The 22,164-nt window shown below is 38.5% G+C and overlaps 2 protein-coding genes across 2 annotated transcripts in view; one reads left to right on the forward strand and one right to left on the reverse strand.

Annotated features, from left to right (window-relative positions):
• The window catches only part of IRAK3 (interleukin 1 receptor associated kinase 3), a 115,620-nt gene that overhangs the window by 8,344 nt on the left and 85,112 nt on the right, over positions 1–22,164 (forward strand). The window lies entirely within an intron of this gene.
• The window catches only part of TMBIM4 (transmembrane BAX inhibitor motif containing 4), a 33,829-nt gene that overhangs the window by 4,559 nt on the left and 7,106 nt on the right, over positions 1–22,164 (reverse strand). The window contains exons 2-5 of the mRNA XM_004053515.5: positions 11,834–11,942; positions 10,774–10,879; positions 6,401–6,434; positions 4,334–4,451 (exon numbers count right to left, since the gene is read on the reverse strand). Coding sequence (XP_004053563.1) covers positions 4,334–4,451; positions 6,401–6,434; positions 10,774–10,879; positions 11,834–11,942 — 367 coding nt within the window. The remainder of the gene's footprint in view (positions 1–4,333; positions 4,452–6,400; positions 6,435–10,773; positions 10,880–11,833; positions 11,943–22,164) is intronic.

The following is a 22,164-nucleotide window of genomic DNA, read 5'->3' on the forward strand; positions in this document are numbered from 1 at the left end:
TAAATGGACTAAATACACTAACTAAAAGCAGAGGTGGTCAGATTAGATTTTTATGATTTCTAAAAAAAAACCTTGTAAATATAAAGACACAAATACATTAAAAATAAAAGGATAGAAAAAGATATATGATGCTAACATGCTAACACAAATTAAGAAGAAAGCTGGGGTTGCTATATTAATAACAAAATAGATTTTAGGGCAATGATATTACTAGAGCTAAAGAAGGTCACTTCATAATGATAAAGGGGTCAGTTCACCAAGAGTACGTAACAATCCTAAATGTTTCTGCATCTAAAAATGAAGTTTAAAATAATATGATGCAAAATTATAGAATTTACATAAGAAATAGACCAATCCATACTTGCAGTTGGAAATTTCAATACCCCTCTCACATTAATTGATAAAACAAGTAGGCAGAAAATTAGTAAGCAAATAGAAGACTTAATATTATGAACCAACTTTACCTAATTGACATTTATCAAATCATCCGACAGCAGCAGCAAAATACACATTCTTGTCTAGTGCACAAAGAACATTTACCAAGATACCATTAAAAAATAAATAAATAAATAAATGCAAAAGGACTGAACTCATACAAAATAAGTTCTCTTACAATAACAGAGTTATTTATTGTAATGCTATTTGGTGAAATGAAGGCATGATGAGAATCTAGTCCTCAGCTGTCTCTCTGAAATGGCCCTAAAATTTCTCAGGATACATCTGGCATACCTAAGTGAGAATGAGGTATCATGCTACCTCACAATATAGATCCTTCAGGACTGAAAGGGACTTTGGATTTGCTTTTTCATTCTTAAAGCCTAGGGAAATTCCAAAGTTCCTGCACCATTGGGTATGGGGAAGGTGATATTAGGAACTTACAGCATCCGAGATATTACCCTACTTGCAGGCTAACAAGTTAGCCTGGCACAGTTTCATGGATGCATCAAGCTCCTAGGTCTGAGATAAAGGACAGTTTACAGTAATAACAGTAGTATCAGCATTTTTATGACAGGGCCCAGGTGATGCTAAGAGGGCCACATGACACCTACACACACAGTGGGTTGTGTTACAAGAGAGGAACCTTGAATTTAGGGAAGCAAGTCTTTTTTATAATGGAAAGTAAACATGCTTGCCCTCTGCTCTAGCGAGCACTATTTCTATCTTTCCAGGCTGTTCACTATTGGAAAAAAAAAAAACCCCTTAAAAAGATTGTCTGGAACAAAGAGCAGTCAGCACATCATTCACAAGACATTCAGAAACACAAGAGACCCATGAAAAATCCTCTCCAATTCTTGTGGGCTTCTAATAAGACATTAGGATAGGGCTGCCAGAGGTCACTGGACATTAATTTACTCTTATTCACTAACTGGACAAGATCCTACATTTGAGCCTGATCAGACACTATTGACAATACATATTAAAACAGATACCTTTTCTCCACTACAACATCCAAGTTGAAATCTGACACACTTAGGCTCCCTGGTTAAGCAGCATGCCCCACCCAGCAACCTAAGTGTACACACACTAAAACGGTTATTTAGGGTCACAGGCTCCATTTGGTAAGTTTCTGGTAAGAAATTCAGCCTAAGACTTGTCAGTTTATGACAGCATTCTCTGTAGATACTGTAACAGGTAAAGATTTGAAAGTCATGTCCTACAAATATTCTGCCTAAGTTGTTTGTTCACTCTACTCTGACTCACATCTCATTAAATATTTAAGCATCAAAGAGAGCAAATTTTCTGCGAATATAGATAAGATATACCATGGACATAGTGCTGATTTTGCTATTCTAACAACTCCATCTAGAGGACTGACAAATCCTACCCTCTTCCCTCTCAACAAGAAGCACAGAATAAAAAATAACTTACAAACAGTGATGTACCAGTAAACTGACTTTCTAGGAAAGAAAATGAGCCCTGATTTGTAGTGCTTCTTAATTTCTGTGGTGTACATACATCCTCCATGGCCTACTTTAAGCTTCCAGCAGTTTAACAACTGACTTGCAAGATGCCTCATAAGCTAGCACAAGGCAACTCTAGCACACCAATGACCAGTTGCCATAGTTATCATATGTAGTTCTGAGATTTAATTCCTTCTGTGGCAGAATTACCACAGGATAATGATGTTGTAAAAACATCACAGCTTTAAGTCAATCTATGAAGCACTGCCACCATTGCCTGATACTACCATGCATCCAAACATTTAACACACTTCTTCAGTCCCTATTATGTCCCATAAACAGGTCAGAAGGAACAGCCTATAAACTTTTTAGAAAATATTTTCACAGAAAATCTTTTCCCTCGGTCTTTATATCCATTTTGGCACTCAGCTTCCACAACCACTTTGGCTTTGAGGCGTTACAGTAAGTAGTGCCATTAAGTTTTATTTAAAATGCAATAAAGTGCTACTCTTAAGTAGCTGAATCTATGGCATACTGACCAAAGTATAATTATTATTAGGATTTTGCTAGAGTCATTACATGGCAATATCCAGTAACTAATAGCAGTAGATGTGATTCAATGGAGAACTGGGCTGTATACCAAGAGCAGTAGTGAAGTGTTAGGGTTTTAAATAGGTATACTGTAATCAAGTTTCCATTTTTGTATCACCCAACTGCTTGGTGGAAAAGAGGCTGGAAACTGTTAAGACTGGAGAATAGAGAGGCTGGTTGTAGTAATATAGGTAAGAGGCAATTTTGAAATGGTTCCGTTTCCAGTACTACAGCAAATAAGAACTATTCCAGACTAATTACTGCCCCGTCCCACCCCAAAAAACTACTGAAATGACGCATAAAAGAGAAAACAAAGAATACCTTCTTAAAAACATCAAATAACTGTCAAGGTAGAATGGAATTATCAAGTCAAAATCTAGGTAAAAGTGGAAACCCAAAGAAGTAATCATAGTACTGTAGCTGAATTTGCCCAACTACAAGAAAAGTCATCAATGCACTAAGCAGGGGTGAATTGCGGGGTGGGGGCAGAGAAGAACCATCCCTGGGAAACTGTCACCACAAGCTATCCCTTTGCTGATTTGTAGTCTAACTGAAGAACACCTGTGTGGTTGGGAAAACATCGTAAGCCATGAATTTAGTTTCAAGCGGACCCAATCCAATAGTTTTCCCAGATGCTAGGCGAAAACCCAAATACTGTATGGAAAAGTGCACCTTCAACCAAGGCCTCAAAGAAATTCAACAAATAACTTTTCAAGGACAATTACATAGTCGAAAATAACTGAACACTTAAAGAAAGAAAATATCATAAGAATTATCAGAAACAGCAGACACAGACAGACGCACTTCAGAAATATCTGGTCTCAGATCTATATATGATCACTGTAATACCATTTTTATCAATCAATGTAAATTTATTATGAAGAGGCTGAAATATAAGGCAGATTTACCAGAAAAGGATTTAAGAGAGATGATACTGGAATTAATGAAAGGGAGGGAACAGTTGGAAACTGGGTTGAGAAGAGGAAGTAGAACAAACCTTTCATCATATATGTCACACAAATATGTATGAAACATCCTTCCAAAGAAGGAAAAGAAAATAGAAAATGTTACCTCTCCCTAAATCAAACTCCATTCTAATGAAACTATTTAAGCAGCTCGCGCAATTGTCAGTGTTGGCTGACCAACTATATTTTATCTCAATAGAGACTTCTGGTGTTCTGGATTACCAGAATAAAAGGGGTGGGGGAGGAAAGAAAGTTTAGCAAAAGCAGAGTTTTGTAAATAGTGTTGTAACAGGAAAAAGAAAATGGTTGGGTGACTGTGCCAACAGGAAGCCACTGTGAGCTTAGAAAAGAGTCTATGCATTCCTACCAGGTGAGGGCAATGCTGTACCATAATCCTAATATAAAAAGGATCATTCCGTATATTTGTTTGAGGAAGGATACAGGTTAATCTAGATGGATCAAAAGGTCTTAAAATTCATGCAGACCCTTTCAATACCTATACTAATTACAGTGCTTTTTCCACGAAGACGTGGATGGTCTTGGTAACAAATTATGCTAAGACAAAGACTGAAATAATTTCAGTAAATTCCATAATGTTAATAAAGCATACAAGCTTAAACTCTCTGGAAAGCTTATTTTTTTTTTTTAATTTACTTCCCTTTCACTATAGGAGAGAAGCAAATAAGTCAAAGCCACTTTCCATTTCTGTGTATGTTCTGGGAGTAGGACCTGGCCCTAGTACTCAAAGAGATGATCTCTTATTACCCTCCATTTTAAAAGACAGTACCCAAAAATAACAGTGTAGCACATTCCTCAAAAGCACCTATAATAATTAAAGACATCTATCTATTATATGCAAGAATATATACAACTTACCCTGCTCCAAATTTGCTGAAATCCTTCTTAGATTGTAGAGTATACACAGTCAAACCAAAAAATACTGTAGTAGTCAGTATGAAAGCTTGCAGAATAATATATACATCATAGAAAGTAACTGTAAAATTAAAACACTGATTAACATGCATATAAACATGCTCAATACAAAACAGCTTTTTCTGGCATTTTACAGAAATGCTTCATTTTCTCCTGTACTTTATGCCAATAAAAACAATTAGAAAAGATTTCTTATCCATCCTTGACTACATGGGTACAGTGAAACCACACCCATAATGCAATTAACAGTCTCAAAAAAATTCATTCATACAAAATCAGAGGTCACATTATTACCAAGTTAATGAAATGACTGGAGAGCTATTATGCCTGTAGCCAGTTTGGAGTTTTACAGGTATGGCAGAGTGATTCTCAGCCATCTCTGTCCCAGGCACAGTTTACTACCATCTGTGGTGATTGTCCATTATGGTTTAAATATCAATAGGGATGATTCTGGGTCTCCTGCCTGGCTGGGAATTCCTGGACAGTAGCAGCAATTCCAGCAATCATCTAGTTAGTTATACTTGGTTTATCAGCCCAAATCAAGGAAATTGGGAAAGAAAAATATTGGGGCTGTCTGGGGTTACCTACCATTCACTTACCCTGCAGAGGACAGAAACCAACCACTAACTGCTTTATATCCAAATGTGTATTATCTTGGAGTACATTATTTTGGGGTTTACTGAATATATGCCAAATTCCTTTCTGTAATTTTAGAATAATCATCCAGTCAATTATGGCTATTGTAATAAAACTCCTTAACATTTTAATAAATTGCAAAGTTATAACCTCTTGGAGGTTAACTGCTTTGAACCCAAAGCCATTTAAGTAATTTTTAATTTTTCAGGGAGTAATTATTCATGTTCTTTCTATCATTAAATGCTACATAATTGGAATTTCTCTGTTTATGCCATTACAGGATTAGGAAGGTGAACATGGAAAAGATAAGACATGAAGTCCATTTTGCTTCTTGTCAGTAATTTAAGTATACGATTAGGTTGAAAAGATATTGCAATTACTGAGGAAAATAATGTTCTCAGATTACCTCATCTATGTTTTTCTACCCCCAATTCCAATAATCCTGAAATGAATCTCTCTCCTACATTCTTTATACATAGTAGGGGCTGGAGAAGGGAGAGATGGATTTGATAACCTTAATAGTAAGTAACATTAATAATAAGTAAATATTAATAATACTTCCTTTCTATGTTAAGAAGCTTCAATCCTATTTATTATTTATTACTATTTATTTATATTGATTCTTTTAAAAAGAGATTACAAAAACATACAGATTAAACAAAACTGGCATACAAAGGTTAAAAAAACTAATGACAAAGTAGGAAGAGTTAAATATATTAACTATAAGGATAAACAACTTGCTATTATGGAGAGTAATAATTAACTCTGACCTTTTTGGTACTCAAGGTTAACCATTTTGAGACAATCAGAATTTCTATTCTTAATTTACTGAAATTTTTTATTTGAGGCATTACATAGGGTACATCAAGTAATTATAACAGAAACGGCCTTCAAACACATATTTAACATGAAATACAGAGCAGAAATTACCACTGTTTCTTGCAGTGCCATTTGATAAAATATGAGGATATAATGTTAAAGCACAGTTCAGTTCGGCACAGGCCAGTTAAAGGAGTTAATTAAGCTCATACATATGATCAAAGTACGTGGCTCAAAACACATGTTCTCAGTTACTTGAGGATAACTTTAAATTAGGGAAAAGATTAGCTATAGTTGTCTTATTTTTCTAAATGGGTAAACAAATGAAATACTGTTCTCCATTCCTTTTTCTTTTCCACTTCTAAGCTCAGCTGAAATATGTAAACGATAAATATCTAACTTTTGCTTATACTTTAGGAATTCTTCGTCCTATGCTATATTTCTGAAATATGATATTCCATGATGTTAAACTTTAGCCCCAAATACCTTTTTACCTGAAAGATTTATCTACATTAAAAAGTTATTATAACATATAGAAATGCAATTACGGCTTACCAACAACTGCCACAGTCAGAGCTTCCAACAGCGTCTAATGAAAAGAAACTTAAATTAATGACTGTAAAATTTATACTATCTCATGTACATTTTCTAATTTCTAGCAGCTTAATGTGATCCCATATGAATGATCTCATTTTAGCTTCAAAGCAGCCCTGCGAAGTATATGGGGCAGTTAGTAAACCCACCATAATGAAAATGAGACCTCAATATATTGAGTGGGAATATTTACATTCTAATTGTGATACTATGACTCTTTAAGCTCTAATCGCATATTTGTAACAGGAAGACTATAAATACAGAACATTCTGTTTTTCTTACTGTGTAATATAAATAAAAATACAATTGCAAAATTATGTGCACATTTATAAAACCTCAATACCTCACACAAACATAGGAAGAATAAAATATTTAGGTAGTACTTTGGTGTGGGAGTCTTGAAAGTGTTTCCCAATATTCATTCTCTCTTTCTTCCCTAATAACAGAATTTTTACCTGGACACATGGCTGTTCAGATTAAACTGCATTTTTTCAGTCTCCTTTGCAGCTAGGTCTGACTACGTAACGATACTCTAGCCAATTTAATGTGACTAAGATAGGAATTCAACTTCTGGATTGTGCTCTAAAAACAAAGACAGACTTGCTCTCCCCTTCCTCTTCTCATTTGTTTGTATTAATAACTGGATACTCTGTGGCTATGGAAGTGATCTATCTTATACCATATGATCTATCATATACCACTCTAGGAATGCCTGGACCTTAGCAGAAGCATGGGCCCTTGTCACCTTCACTAAATTGTCATTCAAATTTTTACATGAAGAGAAATAAACTATCTTGTTTAAGCCATTGTTATTTTGTCACTGTTTAAGTCAAGTCAGAAGTAGCTGGACCCATATCCTAAATAAAAGACTTGGGGATACTGAGCCATGTCCTCTAGCCTCTCTTTCCCCTTAATTACAGTATCTTTATTTTGTCTTATATCCTTACTCTAGATAGATTTTATCAATTATCTGATAGACCATATCACAAAGGCAAAGCCAGAAATAAAGGCAGTGGCTGTATAATCATACTCCTGGTAGAAGCATCCCTGTACTCCACCCTACCTGATATCAGGAAACCATCAGCACCAGAGCAAAAATGGTATTAGAAATTGTACATAGACGTGGAGGCAATGGAACTGCTGTCACATTTTAATGCTTTTAGTAGTGCCAGCAAAAATGGTAGCAAAAGATGATAGAAATTTTTTTCTGGGCTGGGCATGGTGGCTCACACCTGTAATCCCAGTACTCTGGGAGGCCGAGGCAGGTGGATTGCTTGAGTCCACGAGTTTGAGACCAGCCTGGGTGACACAGCAAAACCCCCTCTCTACTAAAAACACAAAAAAATTAGCCAAGGATGGTGACATGCACCTGTAGTCCCAGCTACTTGGGAGGCTGGGAGGTGGGAGGATCGCTTAAGCCCAGGAGGCAGAGGTTGCAGTGAGCCAAGTTCGTGCCACTGCACTCCAGCCTGGGTGACAGAGAGAGACCCTGTCTCCAAAAAAAAAAAAAAAGAAAAAAAAGAAAAAAATTTTTTTTGGGGGGGGGGCAACATGATTATACTATATTCTTGCTATTTATGACAAGATTTTAGGAAAGAAATCCCATACACATTCAAGTATCTAAGGAAACAGGATGGTATAAATAGGCGTTAAGATAAGACTAGGAAAACATGATAATGCCCCTTTAAAACATATACACACATGCTCCTCGAGTTGCAATGGGGTTACATGCCAATATACCCCACTGTAAGTTGAAAATATCGTAAGTCAAAAATGTAGCTCAGAGTGTCTTTGGTTAAAGAATCACCAATGCTTAAAGTCTGAAATTTCGTGGTTGCGTATTGCTTTGACACCATCATAAAAGTGGAAAACATTAAGGTGAATGATTCTAAATTGAGGACTATCTATCTGTCTGTCTGTCTGTCTATGTGCATGCATACACACACACACACACTCCTACTAGGGCAAGATAAGATTCACCTCCTTTCTTATCTTGGTGGATCAGGACCAAAAAACTCCTAACGTTAAAGGTCCCTGAGTAATTTAAGGAAATGTATTGTACATACTTATTTGTTAAACCATTTTTAGCTATGGGCATGATGAATAGATTTAACAATCAGTGACTATCTCGCCTATAAGCATTTGGTTGATGCTTTTCTACTGGGACCTCTCCCTGCTGGGCAAAAGTTGAACCACACCCTCTTCCCACACAGAAATCAGTCTTTCTGAGAGGAGGCTACATGTAGATGCGAAGAGGAATTCTATATGGCCGCCTTTTTTTTTTTTATACTTCCTCTTTCCTGAGACATAGCTGACTAGGCCAGGAGTTGGCTCTTACCCAAGGCCTGGCAACCCATATATTGACTAACAGCCTACAATGTGACCTGTGCCAACAACCAAGTGTACCAATCAGATTCTGTCTCTCTCCTTTCTTCCTTCCTTCCTTCCTTTTCCTTTCTTCCTCCCTCCCACCCCGCTCTTTCTTTTTAAGACAGGGTCTCACTCTGTCACTGAGGCTGGAGGGCAGTGGCACAATCTCAGCTCACTGCAACCTCCACCTCCCGGTTTAAGTGATCCTCCTGCCTCAGCCTCCCGAGTAGTGGGACTACAAGCACGTGCCATAACATCTGGCTAATTTTTGTATTTTTTGCAGAGACAAGGTCTCACTATGTTGCCCGGGCTGGTCTCGAACTCCTGAACTCAAGCAATATGCCTGCCCCGGCCTCCCAAAGTGCGGGGATCACACAGGCGTGAGCCACCACGCCTGGACCAGATTCTTTCTGACTCAGGAATCTGAACTCAGAGATTGAAGCAATGGCAGTGGGAGCTAAAGTTAAATGACTCTGGGGGCAAACAATGGGTCATATAAAAATTAAAGATAGAAAAAGGGAAAACAATGTATAAGGACAACTGAGGTAGAGAAGAGATGTAGTAGAACGAGGGAGAGGGGAATACAAACATTTGTCACTGCATTTCCTATGATATCATCATTTCTGGAATCTTCCTCCAGTTCTCCAGTTCATCTTCTTGAAGAGGATTTGGGTTGGTGGGTTCTCAAGCTCTTACATCCTTAAACTCCTTGTTATTTGTGATAACTTGAGTTAGAATTGACAATCTTGCAGACAAAAGAGCTTAAGATTTAAATGAATAATCTTTCCTATTACTGAAACTCAAAGTCATCAGCTTTTCATTTTAACACAAACTCATTATCAGAATTCATAAACGTCTTTAGTTTAAAGCATTTTAATCTAATCAATAGCTTTTCCCACTCGTATTTGACTACAAGTATTCTTTTTTTGTTTGTTTGAGATGGGGTCTCACTCTGTCACTCAGGCTGGAGTTTAGTCACATGATCTCAGCTCACTGCAGCCTCCACCCCGCAACCCCGTTACAGTGATCCTCCCACGTCAGCCTCCCAAGTAGCTGGGACTACAGGTGCACACCACCATGCCCAGCTAATTTCTGTATTTTTTTGTAGAGATGGGGTCTCACTATGTTGCCCAGGCTGGTCTCAGACTCTTGGACTCCAGCAATCTGCCCACCTCAGCCTTCCAGAGTGCTGGGATTACAGGCAAGAGCCACTGCACCCACCCAAGTATTCTTAATATTAGTTTGGAATGTTCTAAAGTAAATTTTTAGGTTAGAATCTAGTCATACTGGATGAGAAGAGGCAAAATAATTTTTTAGACACATAACTTGAGGCTTATCCCCTTATTCTGGTCATATTCTAAACTGAATTTTCATAAGTGGCAGTTTGGGTTTTAATTTTCACAAATATCTCAACATACATGACTTAAAGTTGGGTTCTCCCAACTATAATTTTGAAAAAAGTTACTAATGCACATAATTTGAGCAAAATGGTTCTTTAAAAGACCAGAGTGATAATAACAAAGAAGAGTTAAAAATAAAGAATTTGAATTTTATGAAATTAAAGCCACAACATAATTTTCTCCCAAGAAAATAATAGAATATTAGAGGTAGAAGGTATCACAAGGATTTATCTACTTTAAAATTCTCATTTTACATATGAAAAAACTTAGGCACAGAAAGGATAAATGCCTTGCCAAGTGTCACATAATCAGATAGCAGCAAAGCCAGGTCATCTGATTCCAATTCAGCATTTTTTCCACTACATACTAATATTAATAGAAAAACCTTTGAAACTAATAAACTGTTAAAAGTTTTAAAAGACTATAAAATTACAAGTAATTTCCTAAAGTACTCTAAAAAAACTCATTAATTTTGTTCTGCCATTGTTATATATGTATTATATATGCATTTATTTAAAACTCAGGAATAATTGTTAAGGGAATAGAGAAAGTCAGAGTACTCACAAATCCAAAAAGTAGGTACAGGTTAAGGGGATACTTATGTCTGTTTAAAGTCAACGCAAAAATCAAACCCAGAGATCCGAGGGCAAACAGCAAAATTAAGGCAGGACTGAAAGACATAATATTAAGTGTTTCAAGTTAAAGAAAAAATAGCATGAGCAGTATTATCCAATTTAATAAAATTTATCTATTTTATATGTTTATGAAAGTACAGGGAAAAAAATCTGGAATGATCCACACCAAACTATCAAATTATTTTATATCTGGAAAATTTGAGGAGTACAAGGTAGAAAGGAGCCTCAAGACAAAGAAAAGAGCCCAAAATGAATGGGGGAAACTTTTTCTTTTTACCATATAAACTTCTATCATATTTGAATAATGTTTGCAATTAGTATACTAATATTATACAATAAAGAAATTTAAAAATAACAACTACTTTCTTAGGATATTTGCCATATGGCTGTAATTTAAATTAAAGAATTTTACCTCACATAGCAAACTAATAGTTCAAGACTCCCCTTTGGTGGGGAGAAGGGAAGGGAGGACAGAAATTCTCTACTTCTATGAAAATATTCATTAGTTCTCCTTTCCTTTAATATAACAAAACTGTATCATGGAAATAATTATGATTCATCCCTGATTAAAGATCAGGGATGAATCATGTGGAGCTCTTTTGAAAACTTCTTGGTGAAATGATGCTAGTCATGAGCCAAAACTAAAATGAATGCACATTTATTTTTCAAGTACTGTCTTAGGCTTTGAGCACAGGGAATATAGTCTAATAAAGTTTTTAAAAATTAAGACTTTTAAAAATGGCATGCAGTAAAAATTCTTAATTTTTACTGAGGTTAAGAAACTGAAGCTAAAAAGTTCAGAGGTAAATACCATGTTGTGGAGTATTTTTCTTCATCAAAAACAAAACTAATCAGGCTTATAAGTAAATGAACCTTTTTTACATTTTAACCTCAAAAGTTAATAGAAAAAAAGTGGATTTTGTTTATAATATGCCTTTTTGATCATATGCAATGTCTGAAAATTATTCATTACCATCCCATTACCTTACCTCTCATGTACAAATGTCCGTATAGACTCAAAGTATAAAAAAACTGTTGAAGTCACTGTAGTTAAGAGAACCTGCAGAGAAAGAATGCTGTAGACTTTTCTCAGAAAGGCTAAAAGAGAAAAAAAAATACATTACTATTTTCTTAAGCATTTATCATAGAACAGTAAAATCAAATTTCCTCTTTAAAAAATTGTTTTTTACGTGTATTCTTTCCTAATTTTCCTCCTAATAATGTAATGTATAACTAAAACTAGACAAGAGTACAAAGCTTCCAGAATAATTTAAAAATTGTAAGAGATATCTAAACCTCTCTCCAAAAAGCATGAGCCTAAAAAAAATTAGTGGGCCAAAATGTAAATGTTTTCATCAAAATGAAAAATGTATTAAATGCCTAGTTGTACACAGCAGGATACAACATAGCAAAAGACTAAAAGCAGAACATTTTAAAAGAATGATTATATCTTGAATCTGAAAAGGAGAAATAGAAAGCATATAAATGTAAGTTTTTTTATGTCTTAATTTCAAAAATAGTAAAACTATTTCCCCCAAATGAAACTTATCCTGAAAAGGCAAGTAATATATAAACTTACTTTCACTCATCTATTATTATTTCTCATTTATAGTACCCCTGCCTCTAGTTTCTATACAATAGAAAATCCTTTCATATTTTGTTATCAATACCCAGAAATCACCTCTAAGGCTTAATGATTCAATGCTTATTATTAAAGTCTTCTGATATACAGTGATACAAATAATACAATGAACTTCCAAGAACTCATTACCACCTTCAGAAATAAAACATTAATAACAGTTCCCACCTTCTCTCTGTGATATCCCTCTCCCTTCACACTTCCAGCTAACTACAAATCATCTTTCAAGATGCAGCCTTTCTCAGTTCCCCATTCTGAATTAGATGTTTCTCCTTCATGTTCCTGAGGAACCCTAAACATACCATTAATCACTTTATAATTGATAAGTCTACTTGTCCTTCACCCCCATTAGACTGTAAAGACCGAAAGCTCCCTAATAATCGGGAAGAAGCCTAATTCATTTCCTTACCCCCACCACTCAGCCTAGTGGATGGCATTGAATAAACAGTCGTTAAATTTTATTTGCTTTTAAATAAATTTTTATTAAATTAATGAAGGGTAAATTTTACTAGTCAGGGAAGAGAAAAAGTATTATTCTGAAATGAAACAGAATAATGGAGCCACTGCTTAGAGGACTGTGCTTAGGCAGGCAATAAAAATCATGTTGAATGACTTTTACCCAACAAAAGAAAATGTGATGTTGTCTCTTGCCTATCATGGCAATGCTCATGGTAGATAAGCATTAGATGGTGGATGTTCCTTTTGAAAAACATTCCTACTAAAGACCTGGCTTTCCAAGGAAGGGTGAAGTGCTTTGATGGCATGTCAGCCAAATATCAAGTTAAAAAAAACAAAATCTTTCACAGGAATAAGGGAATTTTCATGAATACTAAGGATTTAATAATCAAAATGCCCAAATATTAAATCTTAATTTTTCCCTCTGGCACTCTTTCCAAAATCTAGAGTGAGTTTTTCCTGATGTCCTAAACAGATTTTACTGGGCATATGATTTAACCACTGACTCATAAGAACACTGAGTGTCCATTGTATTTTGGCTTAGAGATAAACAGTTCTCAACTCCACAACAGATCTGTGACTTACTTTCTTAAAAAGGCCCTGATGTCTGAATGCCTTGGGAGGTCATTTCTATCTTTTTCATAAAAGCAGAGTAAAGAATATACTACTGGCATGGACAACGTTATTTGGGCTATCTTTCTGCAAATTTAATTATTAAACCAAAGGTCAAGCCACTACACCTGCAAGGGATTTTCTGGGCTATGAGAAAAAAAATCATATTCTTTACACTACAGCCTCCATGTCCTGGATTCAAGCCATCCTCTAGACTCAGCCTCCCAAGTAGCTGGGAATACAGGCCCACACCAGGATGGGGTGTGTGTGCGCACGTGTGAGAGAGAGAGAGAGAGAGAGGCAGGGTCTCACTCTGTCACCCAGGCTTAAGTGTAGTGGCATGATCATGATTCACTGCAGCCCCAATATCCAGGGCTCAAGCAATTCTCCTAACTCAGCCTGCCCAGTAGCTAGTACTACAGGTGCATGCCACTACGCCCAGCTAATTTTTTTGTAGAGATGGGGTTTTACCACATTCCCAGGCTGGTCTTGAACCCCTGGGCTCAAGTGATCCACCCACCTTGGCCTCCCAAAGTGTTGGGATTACAGGCAGGAGCCACCGTGACTGGCCCTGGAATGTATTCTTTACTTTCGATACCCTATTATGTACCTCATATAACTCAAACCCAATCCATATGATATATATTCTCTCAAGCAGTGGAAATTAGTGTTATTTCTTACCATTTTGTAAAACTGATTTACAGTTCAAAACAATGTGCGCATTAAGATCTAATGTTTATTTGTATATGTGTATATGTACACAAGTGCATATGTAATAAAAGACTAGAATAATATACATCCAGGTGTCCGTATACCCTGGGCAGTATTACTAAGGATAATTTTCATATTCAGTTCTTTACCAATCTGTATTTTTTAGATACCAGCAGTATGTGTTACTATTGCAATTAAAAACATTTTAAAGAAACTTGTGCTAAGCCTTTAAGTTCATACTAAAAAATTCTCTTTATGCAGATATTCCAGACCATAACTTTTTCTGTACTTTAGTATCATAAGCCAAATCCCAGGCAAAAGCAGTATTGACACCCATTGTGAATAATATAAAAAGTAGCAAAGGACATGCATATACAGCTTTCAGGAAAATATAAAAGATTCAATATGAAAAGAATACTAGTCAAACAGCAAGATTTTCCAATTTTTGTTGAGTCCTGATTTCTTCCCTTCTATTTGACATCTCAAAACCTAACATGGCCAAAATTGGAGCTCTTCATTTATCCAAATTTGCTGTTCTCCCAGTCTTCTCATCGATAACCAGCACCAACATCCTCCAAGCCAAAAACATAGAAGTCATCTTTGATTACCCCCTCCCTGTTCCCAATCTATCAGCAACTACTGTAGTTCTACCTTTGAAAGTACAACGTATCTGCCTCTTTTGGTCTCCTCTTTTACCTCCCTAGTCAAAGTGTGCCTAATCTCTTACCTGGACCACTGGAGGAACCTTCTAATTGGTCCCCATGCTTTCACTCTTGTCCCACCTATTTCTCCACACACTCTGTCAAAGTGATTTTTATGTAAAGTAAACCATATCATGTGACTCTGCTTAAATACTTAAATAATCGTTCCACTTAAGATAAAATGTGAAAGATTTTATAGGACCTACAAGGTCCTACATGATGTAGAACCTTTCCAATCTCATCTCAGCACTCTTGTCTCTTCCTCACCATGCTTTACCCACATTAGTCACTTTCCTGCTTCAGGGCCTTTGCACTTGCTCTTTCCTCTACTTGGAATGCCCATATCCTTCTTTACATGAAGTAGTGGTTTAAGGTAAGTCACAGTTCTTTGACACTCCCTTCAAGTGAGTCCTAACAAAAAGAATGATGCAAAAGTGGCAGGGTGCTACTTCTAAGACCAAGTCATAAAAGGCATTATGGCTTCCTCCTGCTCTTTCTTGGATCATTTCCTCTGGGACAGTGTTTCTCAACCTTGTTTTCATTATTCCCCGCCTAAGTAGCCTTCTAGGTACTTTTTTCCTAATAGCCCCCTCAATAAAATTTTAATGCCACAAATATACTATATATCTGTTGTACCATCACCCTTTGGAAGGATATACACCATTATAAAATCTTAAGTTTTTTTAGATCTTTACATCCAACTTTCATCTAATGGGGTCAATAGCACCCCATTAAGAATGCATACTCAGGGAAGGCCCACTATGCTGTGAGGAAACTAAGGGCACCCTATGGAAAAACACATGTGGGAGGAAAGTGAGGTCTCCTGCCAACAGCCAGTGAGAAACTAGGGACTCCTATGAATAGCCCTGTGAGTAGCCTGTCTGGGAGCACATCCTTCATCCCCAGTCAAACCTCCAGATGACCAGCACTAGCCAATATCTTGACCACAACCTAGGACAAACTCTAAACTAAAACTACCCATATTCCTGACTCTCAGAAACTGAGATAATGTTTATTCTTTTAAACCACTAAGGTTTAGGGTAATTTGTGACACAAACAGAATATATATCTTGGTACTTGGAAGTGGGGCGCTGCCATACCAAACACCTAAAATATGGGAGAGAGCCTTTGGAATCAGGCAATAGATGAAAGCTGGCAGATCTGTGAGATGAAGGCTAAAAGAGCCTTGAAGAAACTGTTTGTAGAAAGTTAGTGCCTTTGAGACTGCTGCAGGTGAGGGCTTAAAGGAAAGTGGGTAAAATTATATGCAAACTGGAGGAAAGAGAATGCTTATATACTCAGAAAAAGTTGAGCAACAGTGTTAGTTATGGTAACATCAAAAGTAGAAAATGTGCTTAATGAAGTAGGTGATCAAACTAAGGAGACTTCCAGAGTGTTGAATGTACCTGCTGGCTTCTTGCTGTTTATACTAAAATAGAAGAGATACAGAGCTAAAGGAAGAAATGTTAAAAAGATGGGCCGGGCATGGTGGCTCATGCCTGTAATCCCAGCACTTTGGGAGGCCAAGGTGGGCACATCACGAGGTAAGGAGATAGAGACCATCCTGGCTAACATGGTGAAACCCCGTGCCTACTAAAAATACAAAAACTTAGCCGGGCGTGGTGGCGGGCGCCTGTAGTCCCAGCTACTCGGGAGGCTGAGGCAGGAGAATGGCGTGAACCCGGGAGGCGGAGCTTGCAGTGAGCCGAGATTGCACCACTGCACTCCAGCCTGGGCGACAGAGTGAGACTCCGTCTCATTAAAAAAAAAAAAAAAAAAAAAAAATGAAAGGCTTCTGACTCAGGTAATCAAAGAAATACATAAAGAGTATAATTGTAAAATCCTTAGTTAAGACCTCACAAATATCCAAAATTGTGCCTCAAAAAACATTCAGGCCGGGTGCAGTGGCTCATGTCTGTAATCCCAGCACTTTGGGAGGCCAAGGCGGGCAGATCACGAGGTCAGGAGATCGAGACCATCCTGGCCAACATGGTGAAACCCCGTCTCTACTAAAAATACAAAAATTAGCTGGGTGTGGTGGCATGTGCCTGTAATCCCAGCTACTCAGGCTGAGGCAGGAGAATCGCTTGAACCAGGGAGTCGGAGGGAGTCAGAGCTTGCAGTGAGCCGAGATCACACCACTGCACTGCAGCCTGGTGACAGAGCAAGACTCTGTCTCAAAAAAAAAAAAAAAAATTCAAACAATAGGGCTTTTGAGAAGCTTAAGGAAGTTGTCACTCAGCAGTCTCAGCCAAAGATCATGCTAAGACACTCTTGGGTGTGGCTTTTATTGAATGGAATGAAACCCAGTAAGAATCACAAGACACCCACTAAGTTTTCTGAAGAATTATATTGGCAAAAATACCACCTCATATTATCCACCACTGGATGTTGACTATGGCAGTACAGATCATTTGTCTTTTTAGGTTAAAAGTCTTTGAGGGGAGCTGTATTTAAGGAACTACACCTAGGGAGCTATACCCAGTGAGCTTCAACAACACTTGGGGTTGATTTAGATGATGAGATTCTGAACTTTGAGATGATGCTATACTGGGGTATTTTGGAGGATCTTAATTTGCATATAGAAGACAAATAATTTGTGACCAGAGGGAAGACTGTGATGGTTTAAAATACAGCTACAGATTATTTGGCACTAGCTTCAAAAGGTAGAACCTAAATCCCCTCCCCTTGAGTATGGACTGGACTTAGTGACTTGCTTCTGATTAACAGAATAAGGAAGATGTAATGATGTGTGTGATTCCATGACTAGGTCATAAAAGGCACTGAGGCTTCTTCCTTGTTCTCCCATGGATTGCTTGCTCCAGAGGAAGTCAGCTGCCATGTCATGAGGACACTCAAGCAGCCCTATGGAGAGGTTCATGTGGCAAGGAACTGAGGCCTCCAGTCAGTAGCCATGGGAATGAAATTTCCCAAAAGCAGATCCTCCAGCCCAGTCAAGCCTTCATGTGACTGCAGTCCTGCAGTCATCTTGACTGGAGCCTCCAGTCCAGCATCTTGACTGGAGCCTCATGAGAGACCCTGAGTCAGAACTACCTGGGTAAGACCCTCCCAAATTCCTGACACTCAGAAACTGTGTGTAATAAATACTTGCTGTGTTAAGCTACAAAATTTGGGGGCAATTTGTTACAAAGCAATAGACAGCTAATCTGCCTGGCTAGCTCCTTCTCATACAATCCACCCGCCATCTCCCTTAAGAGTTCTTCCTCTGGCCATTCCTTAACTAAAATAGCTGCCACCCTAAACGCTAGTTTCTACTCACACCTGTTTCTTTTCTTCAGCGCTAGAGGGTTATTTATTGCTTACCTCTTTAGGGTCTGTCTTTCCTACTGCCCCATCCAAATGACCACTATGGAGGACTGAGACACTGGTCACCACTAGATCCCTAACATCTAAGACACAGCCTAGTCAAGTTTTGTAAACAAAGGAAAATGCTCACCTTCACTCACATAGCTAAAAGACATAGAAATTAACACATGATTACATTTTTTACCAACCACAAGAGTCAGCAAAGTATGGCCCATGGGCCAAAGCCAGCCCACTACCTGGTTTTGTAACTGAAGTTTTATTGGGACACAATCACACTCACTTACATATCCTCTACAACTGCTTTTGCACAATGGCAGAGTTGAGGAGCTGCAACAGATATCTTATGGCCCAGAAAGCTGAATATGTTTCTTACTTGGCCCTTTGTAGAAAATGTTCACCATCCCTGATCTACCAGATTGCCAGAGATGAAAAAGTCTGATGATATTCAGTGTGGCTGAGGGTGCAGAAGGTATCCTCATATATTGTTTGCTGAAGGTACAATCTCTCTGGAGAACTGATTAAATCAATCAAATTTAAAATGCACATACTCTTTTGACTCTATCATTTCACTTCCAAAAATTTATAGTAAAGTCATAATGGAGAAATTTACAAAGATATAGAAGGATGTTCCCTGAGGCACTATTTGAAGGAATAAAAAAAAGGTAACAATCATCAAGTGGGGATGGTTAAATAAATTATGGTATATACATACTATGAAACTATGAAAGACTACTGCAGAATAAACTAGCTTAACAGACTATAATATATCACGTATATATTACAATAGACTAGTTATATATACTAGTTTAATCAGCACTGTAAAAGTGCTCAAGTAAGAGACTATACTCAGAAATTCATTCTCACATAATTTTTTTTAATTAAAAAGTAAACTTTAATGTCAAAAATGCAAACTTGGGGAGGGCAGAAAGATCACACACAAGGCTGTCACCTCACACTTGGAGGGTTGCACAGCGGCTGAGCAGAGGCGCTCCTCACTTCCCAGACAGGGTGGCAGCTGGGCAGAGGTGCTCCTCACTTGCCACACAGGGCGGCAGCTTGGCAGAGTCGCTCCTCACATTCCAGATGGGGCGGCGGGCGGGCAGAGGTGCTCCTAACATCCCAGACGGTGAGGGGGTGGGGCAGGCAGAGGCGCTGCTCACTTCGCAGACAGGGTGGCGGCCGGGCAGAGGCGCTGCTCACTTCCCAGACAGGGTGGCGGCTGGACAGAGGCGCTGCTCACTTCCCAGACAGGGCGGCAGCTGGGCAGAGTCGCTCCTCACATTCCAGATGGGGCGGCGGGCGGCCAGAGGTGCTTCTAACATCCCAGACGGTGGGGCGGGGGGGGGGGGGGGGGGCGGGGGGGCAGAGGCGCTGCTCACTTCCCAGACGGGGCGCTGGCGGGTCAGAGGCGCTCCTCACATCTCAGTCAGTTGGACGGCCGGGCAGCCGTCAGAGGCCCTTATCACTTCCCAGACGATGCGGGGGGCCGGGCAGAGGCTCTGCTCACTTCCCAGATGGGGCGGCGGCCAGGCAGAGGCGCTCCTCACATCCCAGTCAGTTGGGCAGCCGGGCCGAGGAACTCCTCACTTCCCAGACAGGGCGGCGGCCGGGCAGAGGCGTTCCTCACTTGCCCGATGGGCCTTCTCACATAATTTTTTAGTAGCTTCATGATATGTTGTTTTCCACCAATGAACCTTGACATTTTAGATGTATATTATTCAAAAAGTATCTTTCAGGAAATGTACACATTACAAGCAGCTAATTTGCTTTGTTTTGTTTTGAGACGGAGTCTTGCTCTGTCGCCCAGGGTGGAGTGCAGTGGCGCGATCTCGGCTCACTGCAACCTCCGCCTCCCAGCTTCAAGTGATTCTCCTGTCTCAGCCTCCTGAGTAGCTGGGATTACAGACACATGCCACCACGCCTGGCTGATTTTTTGTATTTAGGTAGAGACAGGGTTTCACCGTGTTGCATAGGCTAGTCTCGAACTTATGCAATCTGCTTGCCTTGGCCTCCCAAAGTTCTAGAATTACAGGCGTGAGCCACCACACCCAGCCACTTTATTTTTTTTTGGTGGAGCATTTTTAACCTTTTAAGTAGTAACGCACCGAAGACAAATGAGAACCACTTATTTAGTACTGGTGTAGTCAGCTTAAGTTACCAACCTAGTGATAAGGACTCCTAATAAAATGCTCCTGCATAATTTAAATATTTGTGGTGAACAAATACTGAGTATCTGCTATTGCAATCAGCTTTTGTAGTGACGTGAGGGACGTAGAAGTAAATCAAGAATAAAATTAATTCTTTCCTTAAAACAGTCTATAGGCCAGGCGCATTAGCTCATGCCTGTAATCACAGCTCTTTGGGAGGCCAACATCGGAGGAGTATTTAAAATAAAATAATTGCTTGACCCTTAAAACCACTTGATATAGTTGGAAGAGCAGCCAATTATGCCTCTTTTACGGATAAGCAATCTAAGAATCAGAAAGGCAAAGTAATCTGCTTCTCTACATTGCTGTCAACCAAGACTGTGTTTAATTTTCAGACCCTTAAATCCAGGGCTCTTTCTACTACACTGTACTATTCCCCAACATCACTAAAAAAAAAGGCCATTCTTCTCACTATAATGTATGGCATGCCATTCCCACCTTTCCATGCCTCATCACAAATTCTGTCTCCCCCATCTCCACCCCATGAATTCCCTTCACAAACAGTAGATCTCTCTTGTCTGCAGTTTTGCTTTTCAAGGTTTCAGTTACCCCACAGTCAACTACAGTCTGGAAATATTACCTACAATGAGATATTCTGAGAAAGAGAGACCAATTCATATAACTTTTATTATAGTATATTGTTATATTTGTTCTATCTTATTAATAGCTATTGTATTAACACAACATGGAATGCATTTGCCACAGATAAAGAGGGACAACTGTATGCAAACTCAGCCCTCCACTGGCATTTCACTTCCTTTTACAGCTCTCCTAGATTATTCCAGTTCACACTGTAAAAGTGATTATATGTCATACCCAACTAAATCACAGTCGAGGGGCCGGGGGAAAACTCATTCGGGGTGAATAGCCTAGTTTTACCTAGCAGCTGCTGAAACAATCTGCTGTGACTATCAAAATAGTTGTTTGCCAGTTCCCAAATACTTCTCTAGTGCCAATGAAGGTTCTTGCAAAGTGATACATAACATTGTTCTTTCTAATAAAATCCCCAACCTTCTCTTTGTTCTTCAGACATACTGCAGACCACCCCAATCTGCACGTATATCCCAAGTTGCAATTTTGTTATTCCCAAACAAAATGTTTAATTTATAGCTTTGTCTCTTTATTTTGTTTTCAACAACACACTCTTGATTCCTTCTCCAAACTCCCTCCAAACTTGGCGCTTTAGAATTTAATTATGCTGCTATCATAGTTTGGCTAGTGGCCAACCTAACTAATGCCTTAAGAACAGTGACTGTGACTTCCAAAACTTTTATTTATCTCACTGTCTTTACATACATTAGAAAGGGGTTGTCCAAAAAATATTTTCATTTATTAAATGTATGTTAATGGTTCAAATGTTTCCTTAATGGTGGTACCTTGAGTCACCAAGGCCTCTCTAATGAATGTCTTCTATTCACACACCGGATACCACCTCTACTCATTTAACTTGCTGCAATGGCTGCCATATTCTATCCCTGTCCTTCCCTGAAGTGACCCATTCTCTCTCTTCCTTATTTCTGGGACTAGCAGGGACTCTTTCTCCTTGGGGTATCTATGAGTTAAATAGTTCTCATGCACTCCTATTTCTTGCAGTACTAGTTCTTAATTACTCTAATATATCACATCGTCACTGTTCATTTTACAGATGGATGGTGTATTAGTCCATT

Source organism: Gorilla gorilla, chromosome 10 (genome assembly GCF_029281585.2).
Source record: "Gorilla gorilla gorilla isolate KB3781 chromosome 10, NHGRI_mGorGor1-v2.1_pri, whole genome shotgun sequence".
NCBI lineage: Eukaryota > Metazoa > Chordata > Mammalia > Primates > Hominidae > Gorilla > Gorilla gorilla.